The 10,740-nt window shown below is 31.2% G+C and overlaps 1 protein-coding gene across 1 annotated transcript; it reads right to left on the reverse strand.

The window, feature by feature from the left end:
* Positions 1 to 403: 403 nt before the first annotated feature.
* On the reverse strand, positions 404 to 4,819 carry LOC119081504 (endocuticle structural glycoprotein SgAbd-2). The gene is made up of 4 exons (XM_037190512.1): positions 4,646 to 4,819; positions 1,787 to 1,920; positions 1,646 to 1,721; positions 404 to 827 (listed from the first exon to the last, which is right to left on the reverse strand). The coding sequence occupies exons 1-4, from the start codon at positions 4,652 to 4,654 to the stop codon at positions 672 to 674; spliced, it is 375 nt and encodes a 124-aa protein (XP_037046407.1). The 5' UTR covers positions 4,655 to 4,819; the 3' UTR covers positions 404 to 671.
* Between the last annotated feature and the right edge of the window lie 5,921 nt (positions 4,820 to 10,740).

Below are 10,740 nucleotides of genomic sequence, written 5' to 3' on the forward strand. Positions count from 1 at the left end.
TAGGCGAAGGTTCTACATCGTATCAACTGTTTGTTTTTGAGGATTATTTAATGTTTTACCGCAAATCCCGTCAATTTAATTATATTAGCCAGTCACATAGCACTCAAGCTCCAAGCATGAACACTCAAATATGAAATGTCAAATTTTGCTTTCACTCACACAAAGGAAAACGCCACCTCTCTGTGCGACAGGAACGCCGAGCCTACCATTATATTTTTTTTTTAAGTTAGTGTTTGCAATTGTGCTATGACATTAAATCTATTCCTTAATTTGTCTTTAGGATATTTAATACATTTCTTGAGTTCTTTTACTTTACTGTGTTAGTTCGACAATTTAGAAGTGGATTCGCAAGCTATGAGTCAGAAACTTATGAATAAAATGACATAAATTGGACAAAAAAATGTTTTACTGAACAAATTTCAATTTTTATTTCTTCATTTATTTACAATATGTAGAATTTCGCTTTCGTATACGTTTATAATAATGTTGATGATTTTAAGGAAAAGATCACAGTAATAGTAATGCATAAATTGATATAAATATGAAATAAATGTCGATGTGGAAAAGAACTTTTTTTAGATTAAAATGATAGGCGCATTTTATAATATCGATTCGTTGGCGCTATGGTATCTTATTTGGAATACTGGCAGTTTAATTTCGAAAAAAAATCTTTATTTAAATCCAAAACGAGGTGCCTGGCGAGCAATTGCTGGTGGTGGTGTAGGGATGTGAGCACCTTCAGCGCGGAATCCATTTTCATCAGCAATGTATGTAATTGTGTAAACAATGCCATCAGGGCCGGTATAGCTGTAACTTCCTTGCATGACCTGATTAAACAAAATTTTGTTTTATTTGGAAAAAAATATTTGCATTTCAACTTCATTCGAAAAAAAAATGTAATCATAACCGCCAAAATGTATACTGTGCAAATATACATACACCTGTTGTACGAATCGACGCTCAGATATGATTTATACACAATTGATTGAAATTGAATGAATGACCGCACCAAATAAATAACCACAGAGTGTATATTTACACCGGGAAGAAGAAAATACAAGAGTACCGTGCGCCGATGGTGTGTATCCATCATTTTTTATTTTTAAATTCTCCCATTGTTTGTTTTAATATTGTTTTTGTTTTGTTCATTATTTTCTTTTCATTTATCCAAACAAGAACATGATCGTAAATATTCAAATTTACCGTGAAAATGAAATTATGTAATTATTCAATTAGTATCAAGGTTTTGATGCAGTTTTAATGAAGTACATGCGAATAATACCAAAACAATGGAGTTGCTTAATATGGTTAGCATTTTGTATAATATGTTTTGATGAAGATTGAAGAGTCTATTACGAGTTAAATTGATGGTATTTTAAAGGGATTATGGATCTGATGGTATCGGTTTTACATTACATTATACCATTAATACAAAATATTTTGTGTATTCGAACAATGTATGTAAGTAGGAGAAGGTTGTGGCTATTGACGCCCAACGGTTATTTCTATTTTCGATTGAGAAGTAATAATTGACCTGGTTAGTGTGGATGCCGATGCATGCAACTTTTTCATTTTTTTTAAAATTACTTTATTGACCTATACAGTGCTTCTTGTAACTAATGAAAAATGAATTGTTTGATATTACCTGAGCTTCTACTTGAGTACCAGGATTCTTAAGGTATCCTTGTTGGTCAGCTCGGATTCCGTTGCTGGTTTCATAACTTCACAAAAAAAAGTTGAATTGTTAAAGACAAGGTCGTTAAAAAAAACGACTGCTCAACGTTACCTGTATACATACGAACCATCTGGGTTTGGTTCATATACTTGTTTAAGTATGACAGCGTCACGGTCCCTTGACGACACTCCAATGGGTCTGATTTGAGCATTGGCAATGGAGATGACAACGAGAATGACTAATACCTTTAAATTGGGATAATTAAGAACGATTTAATTAATCAACGTGGGACGATGTTTCAATGGCTTGTTTTTCTTTCATTTATTTTATGATGTTCGTTTATTCAGTTTTATAATCATTTTTCCACCAAATTGAATGTAATTTAAATTGACTGATTTTATTTTCTATAAATTCGCAACATTTTTGAATGACAACTGTTTGACAAAGGACAAAAAAAGTTATATAAATTGACCCGTCTCAATTACAGACAGAGCCAAGTGATTACGATGTAAGCCAATTAGAAAAACGTTTCGTTTTATTACAAAAAAAAACGCCTCTTCATCTGCTTAGAGACTAAACATAATTAAATGCCTATTTTCTCTACTTGCATGTAGTACGTCTACGTATATATAATTAGAGCAAAATGCGTGATTATTCTGTGGCTTATAAATGTTTTGCGTCGATTTTAATGTCAAATTGTTACACTTGAATTATATCATCGATCTCGTTCATGCCACATAATTTCAATTCATAAATCACACATGTAATAACAACACGATCAGAAAGATTACATGAATACCTACGACCATATCTACCCAAAAACAGCAATAAAAGTGTCATAAATTAAAGGAAAAAAAATATTTAGAGAGGCATAGAGCAATGAATATTACTATTTTGTTCATTACAGTCATAAATAATTTATTTCATAAATTTCGTTTGATGGGACAAAAAGTGCAAGATGTTTATTGTACAAAATCATAGTGTGATGAAAAATAGTTCTCATGAATGGGAGGCAAATCAAAGAAAGGTTTGTTTTGATAGTAATTTTCGCCTTCGTAATGCCGTAACTGTTGGATAATCGAAGCGTTTCACACGTCATTGTTTATGGGCGAACCATTTCGGTTCTTGTAAGCGATGTAATTGGTTTTTTGATTTTTAGATTTGAGATTTGAACATATGCCATAAGGAAATCGCAAGGTTATGGGAAGACAGGATGTGATCGTTTTTGTACATAAATTTTGTATTGAAGCTGAAGTGTTTCTTAGATTTGCAATTACGATGATCTTACAAGCAAGCGATAAAATGCTGAAATTACTGTTTAACTTTTTGAATTGTTCAACTTTTATGAATGAACATAGAACGTGTTTTTAACGGCAAGCGCTATATAACTACAAAATCTGGTACTTCTTTTGATTAAAGTATCACTTAGCGTTAGATGACAATTCTAGTATTCCTTTAGTTCCATTTACGTTTCAATACAAAAAAGGCAACTAACTTTTGCTAATCGCTTATTTTAGTCGCCGTTATATTTATTTAAAAATCATAAGATTCATTTTCATTTAATGGATAGTGGTAGTCTAAAAATTGTTTTTTTAATCCATTTAAAGTAAAATAAAATAAATTCTAATTGATATATACAATATACAATATAATATGTGAACCCTAGAAAATTTATTCGAAATGGTCATCTTTCTGTCTCACACTAAAATCAAAACTGTAAAATGAATTAAAATAAAAAAATTTATTCGTTTCGCCATGGATAACATTTACACCGAACGATTGTTCGATACGATAAAATGTTATTTATTTGATGTTGTAGTCATGTTTTACATCAATTATTTGTCTAATCTTAAAGAAAATTCAGTTATTTATTGTCAATTGCAGAATAATACTTTTAGTGAGGAAGATATATCTGAACAAAAGATTAAATTTAATTTGAAACCTTTAACAAAGGTCAAATTGATTCAAATAGATATAGCGGGCTTCTAGTTGTTTGAAGAGAAACATAACTTTTTGTTGTTGCGATTGTACTGGAACTGCGAAATGTTTTGTGGAAGTTTGATTGAGTCGTACTTTTCATTCATCCTTCTTCATTTCAGACTATTAGGCAGTAAATTGTCCACGAGATTGTTCTATAATTGTGTAACCAATTACAGAATGGTTAATTCAGATCAAAAAAAAAACTTTAGAACCGCTGTAGGCTTTATCTATTATTTGGTTTTGAACTTTTAGATAACGATATTTTCAGTTAAATTGTCTTAATCATCTCTATGTTGACTAAATTAACTGAACGAACAACTGCACAGGTTGATTGAAGCGACTACTCATGCAATCGATTGGTTACGTCACTTAGACATAAGCATATGAATTGAAGCGTAATGATAGTAAATCGAACTGATTTAAATAAAGAAACTAAATGAAGTAAAAATGTACCACTCTAAAAATCTTCGATTTGACTCTTCTTGAGTAATCGTATCGCCATATAAGCGTATGACTTCGTTTGTTTAAAGGTTATTTTCCTAAAGTATGCTAATAGGTTTTTTTAGCGAATGAGATATTTCTAGCAGGCGCCAGAGACAAGTTCTGGAATCGAATTCGTTAAAAAATCGTTTCAGCATAAGTTAGGAAGATCGTTTTTTCTAAAAGACGTTGGATACCCGATGAAGTCGTGATCAACACTAGTTAGGCAAAGTCTTTTACTTCATTTGTTTTAACGTTCATTTTATTATAAAGGACCACATTTGACGGAAATTTAGGCGCTTATTTTTGCCGTATCTGTCGATAGTGGATGATTAGATGTTTCTAAAAGGAGTTGAATTTGTTTCCTTGTATCCTTTTTAAATGAACACAATTATAGTGGCAACACGGCGGTAAAAATTATTAATTCCTTAAATAATAATTGAATTTAACACCGAGCAAGAACCACTAAAAAAGGGATTTTCTTTTGATCCACTTTAAACTCGTACTTACAATCTTCATTTTTTCAAATTTATTTTTTTGATTTAACACTTAAACAACTTAAATACTGTAATAATTTCGCACAAGAAAAATTGTCGTTCAACAATTTGTTTATCCACTTGAAAACGCTGTGCACGTACACTGTATCCAACACCTGAACAGAGTATATATTATATTTGCTGGTGGCACAGCATCTTTATTTATACCCTTTCTCATATCAAAATGAACGGACCAATGCAATAGGTTGAATATTGTTTTAGGAGCAGTGGTGAAAAATTGTTGGTATAACATTATGAATGTAATGCATCAGGTTATCCGAATCGATCCGTATCTTGGGTTTAATTTTTTTTTTTAAACATTTTTAAGTTATAGCAATTGAATGTGGCTTTTGGATGCTTTGGTCATATTATATTAAGGTAATTAATGATAGAAATTCACTTTTTTTTGCTTGACATTGTTAGAATGAAGTCTATTAAAGTGATTGAAATTCAGTTATTGTATAACTACATAGCTCTTGAAAAAGCTTATTGTTTGAATAATTAAATTAATTTTGTCATTTGACATTTTTATAGAACGAAACCTAACCGAAAGAGCTATGATAATTGTGATAACTGTGAAAATTTTCAAAAATTGTTTATGAAAATATTCGATAATAGGCTAGTGACTGTGACACTTTGTTCTTGGCCTGACAATATGGTTAAATTTACAGAATTCCACAATAGGCTAAATCGCTTCCGAGCACAGACGTGTGAGGAGAGATTAATTGACACATTAAATCGTAGACTTTTGGAAAAATGTTCTGTCTTACTGCTTTCTGCTCCTATTAACACCTATTAATTTCATTAAGTTGGAAATGCTTCTTATTGCAAGCTTATATATTTATCATGTGAATGTATGAGGTGCGTTATTAGCTTTGTCTTATTTTCTGATTACTTTTTTTTTTTAAAGATTTTACGAAAGAATGTCTCAAAAAATATTAATAATATTGCGTAATCACAATCTTACTTTTCATAGCCAAGAAAATATTCAATTTTTCTCCAAGCTAGAAAACGACAATAAAAATTATTTGATCTTACGAAACATATCATCAGCGACAGTGAAAATAAACTCTTATGAGACTGTCCAGTTATTTTGAAACCATTGAAGAAAATGATTTCGTTTGAGACTTTAATTTGTAAATTGGTTCGGAACAGGTCAGGTTTACATGATCCCAAATTAGAAATACTTGGTTTTATCCTTAGATAGATCCTTATATAGTTAGTCTAAGGTTTAATCACTTTAAACCTGACCTGAATTTACCTGAAACATGAAAGGTACTCGAAGAAAAATTGACTTTTTTGGAGGTTTTTTTTATTCTAAAATTGGCTCCCTGCTGTCGTACAATTACTTTTAAGGCTTCTTAAAAAGTCTGAAGAGCCGGAAGTTCCAGGTCAGCTTTGTTTTCTAAAAATACCTGACTTGACCTGAAATTTCAATACCTCGGTCAACCTATTCCAAGCTTTGTTTCTATCGCAAAAAAAAAATCAGCCAAATTATAACATAACCGAATTCAGCAACAGTAACCATACACATCTTGGCAAATAAAAGCACCATAACTCGTGTAGTAATATATCCTGTATGTCCATTTAGAAAGTAAATGGAACATCTTCGTTAAAATTTTTGAGTACTTGTCATTTACCTATTAATAGATCGTTTGATTACATGGCTTTATTGAAATCATAATTGTAGGATACGGTGCCATTTATGCAATCAAGGTGATTCGTTCGTAAAAGCTAAAAAAAAAACTACTCCAAAAACAAATCATCAATTTCAGTTTCCTCATAGTCATCTTCAACTTAAACAAAAAATATTATTATTACAAGATCGTATCAATTCCAAATTCATTTTCTTATAATTTTATGAATATTAATAAGTCAGAATTCTCATTCCAATAGCTAAGATATTTCTCACACAAATGAATTGCTCGGGCTAACTGAAACAAATTTGAAACATTGTTACATGTTTAAAACACTGTATATACCACATATTTTGCGAAGAAATATTTTGATGAATTATTACAGGGCGTGATATTTTATTAAAGTTCAACTAAACAATCACGAATGGATTATTATAAATGTGTAAAGTTCATGGTTTTTGCTGCCCCTGAGTCATACTGGTGTCTAACTTCCGAATATTCTGAAGAGATAAAATGAAGATGATGATGTATTCGATGATGGTTTGAATTGCAATGATAACAATTGTGACTATGAATTTAAATTAGATTTTTGATGGATATACATTTGCATTAAGCTGGAACTGGTTCGCATTTGGAATTTATATGCATTTGAGAAAATATATGATTGGTTGTATTCAATGTTCTTATGGTGTATCATTACAACGTCAATTATCACGTAGACAGATGGCATTAGAATAGAATTTCTAAAGTTTGATCTTTGGAATACCTTTGATATTTAACGATGAATTAAAAATGTTATAAAAAAAGGTTTTGAGTGTTAGGATATTCACTGAAAGCTCATCTATAAAAATTAACTTCTCCAGCACCAAAGGTCTAATATTTTTAGTGTATAAAGTCCAATTCCCATTTGCCAGGTTCAATTGCTCGGAGTTAAAATATTTTTTTCTTTAAACGATTTTGTATCAGACGCTTCACGACAAACAAAGGAACAAATCAATAGATCATGCTTGCCTTTTGTGAAATGATCAAGTGCAGACTACTAGCAGATTTATAAAGGTCTCACCTGTTCGGAATATTCTCGACAGATTGAAGATCGAAGATTGAAGAGTATAGTAAGCCAGGCAGGAGCGCAAGCAGGAGTGCTTGATTTGACTAGGGACCTGAATTATCCGTGAAGATCCTTTTGCATCTATAATTTGAAACGTTTGCTACGTATAAGGTCGGATTAGCCAGAATTCATTTAAAATTACTTTTGTCATTACATTGTCGAAGGAAATCTTTAAATTTTGATTAGATGGATCACTCATTTGCTCTGGGTAAACCAATTCTTCTGGGAAAGACTCATCATTTTGAAAACTAATCTCGTCAGTAGTTCCTAATATTCCATAAACGGTGGTTGTCATCATCATGTCCCAATTAGTTGTAAAATGGAAATTAAAATTATAAAAATCCTGCAATTTACAAACACACAAATGCAAGTCTTCAACATCCTTGTCATAATTCATCTCTCGCGGCTATTTAAAATGATATCAAATTAAACTGTCAATATTTGTAGTATTGAATACTTTATGTAAATCAGTTAAGAATGTTAAGGACATCATCAGATGAGATGAGTTCACAACGTGCACAGATGCTTTCGCAACATTTCATTACGGATTTATAAAATTTACTTAAATGTAAATCGATTTTTTTTTATCCATCTTCTGATACACCATCGACGATATTTATGTTCGACGAAATTAATTTGTATAAACCTTGTTCAGAAATAATTTATTATTTGTTATATGTTGAATTAAAAACCAAAATACCGGGCGTCTCATTGCTTTTCGACGAAAATGTTTCTTCTTCCACATGACTGAAAAACCGACGTTTAAGCAATAAGATATGGTTGTTGCCACCCACCTGAACTTATGACATGATAATTTTTTTCAATTTACTCGGTCGTGTTTAATAAAGTTAAGGTATTTTCGTACTGAGAATATAAACATTTAATGCCACGACTATTTTATTTTATGTGGATAATTAAGGAAAACACTTCATTGCGAAATGATAGCACATTTGGTTTAATTATTAAGTTTGGTGTGGATAGGTGTTATTTGCGCGCTTTACGGAAGGTTTAATAGGAATACTACAATTAAATCAGTCGTTACAAATACCTTTGAGTTGTAAATTTTAGGTTGAAGAGCTTTACACACGAAACCGAATTTTTATGGGTTGAATGAGTTGATGGTACAAGCCCTTTCAAAAACATATAATACTCGAATTACTCTCGAATAGCGAATATCAGTTAGCAACCACAAACATGGTAACGTAATCATTAAATTAATTAATTTGACTAGACGAATGTAGTCCTGTAAGCCTAACAATTGTTACTCACTCTCAGAACATTACCTCATGAGACGATGTTGGATGCTATTATTGATTTATGACAAATAAGTAAAGTTTATCTATTGCATATGCACCGCACCTTTTAAGTTAATAACATATCGCGGTAATAACAAAATTCAAATTTGTATCGGTTTATTTGCGCATTTTTATTACAACACATCAACGCCGACAGCTATATGATTTGAAATTGTGTTTTGGTCATGATAAAATCAGTTTAAAGTAAAATTGTTTCGTTCATTTACGGGGAATCTGTGATATTCAAACGAACAATGCGGATTCACCGAGGGATTATTACTACAACATTTTCTATAATTTACTTGCAAAACAGTAGTCACAGATCCTTACGAAGTACATACACTTTATTGGACGTAACATGTTCAGACTCAAAGTGGAAACCCAAAAATTACAAATAATTCAATTGTAACGAAATTCCTGATGTTGAACTTGCGCATCTACGGTAATAGAGCTTTTTTGGTAATTACATAAATTTTAGTCATTTTCAAATCGCAACCTAAAACCATCTACATTTCGGTAGGTAGGCAATAATCTACCATTTCCTTCCATTGTATTTGTGTATTGCATTGTGGCATCCATAAATTCCATACCGATCTATCAAATTTCATGTCTCTTCATCAAATTAATTGGCCATTTCGAAATGGTAACAGGTAATGAGAAATACCATCCAAGCATAAAACAAGCTATTTGATCTAAAAAACCAATATTGACCAAACAACTCCAATATCGTGTATACAACATAACATGCAACCGATAGTGAACTATACGAATTATTAATCACTAAACGCATCATATCATTATTCGTAATACTTTGTTGCAGTTTTAAGGATAAGTTATTGAGGCGGAGGCATATAATTTTGTAACGCATGTTAGGTCATTTCAATCTAAAATATTAATCTACGGATAAATCTGTACACCCAACATCACCGTACGGTCGCTCTCGCTCGGTCGGTGCAATATCGGTTACACACAAATTCAATTTAAAAGAGCATCATCACTACTACGCCGGTAATACTGTAATTTAAGCGACATATTTATTATTCAATTTACTCGGAATTTATTGAAAAATTGTTTTATAAATTAAGTTAGATTGGAATATTTTACGAAATACTTGCAAATTGAATCGATTGCATAATCTTTGCCACCATCTCTGCGCGAATCGATGAGTAAATCAACGGAGGATTTTTCAATCGGATTACCTGTGTAAATGTATGGAACTACACTTGTTTTACTGTCTACTCATTGGGATAAAGTTCCTTTTCTTATTGAAAGGATAAAGTCACTATCAAATAGAATCTACAGATTTTATCATAATATGGACAACACCCGTTCAACATAGTAAGTTACTTACCTCGTTACTTACCTATTTATTACAACAAATATCTACATCCAAGACCGATTTTAAAAAGTGTAATAAAATTGCATAATTCCTGATCGATATTGCGATGAACTTTTTGTTAATAAAGAAAATTCGGAGCGAAGGTAAGAAATAAAATTTCGGTTTCCTTAGACCATTTTGCTTTAATATTGATTGCAAAATGCCACATTGTAATAATGAAAAAGAAATCCCAATTATGAATAATAGCTGGAAAAAAAGAGTACCAATGCAAGTGTTATGCGATGTTTAAATAAAGCTAATGTTTTAAGCTCAGCACATTAACAGATCAAAGTTATTATAAATGGTTATTGTTCGTACGTATAACTTCTGTTGCAGGTTATATACATACATAGTCATTTGTACATTTAAAATTTTTTGCAAATTCTATAAATTTATGATTCGAATTGTTATTAGTAATAAATCATGACTGATAATATAAATTAGAACTTTATTCGTTCGTGCTTCCAACCGATATTATGTAAATCAATTTTAAAGTAATTGTACTGTGATTATGCGGTTGCTCTCTTGCACTAACTTGATTTTGCATTTAGTAATAAAGTGAATTTTAAAGTTCAATCCATCCAATTGAATAGCGTGCGGTAAAAGGTTTCTGAAGATGAATGAATCCCAATGAATCGGATTTGTTGCATG

Source organism: Bradysia coprophila, unplaced genomic scaffold (genome assembly GCF_014529535.1).
Source record: "Bradysia coprophila strain Holo2 unplaced genomic scaffold, BU_Bcop_v1 contig_358, whole genome shotgun sequence".
Lineage (NCBI taxonomy): Eukaryota > Metazoa > Arthropoda > Insecta > Diptera > Sciaridae > Bradysia > Bradysia coprophila.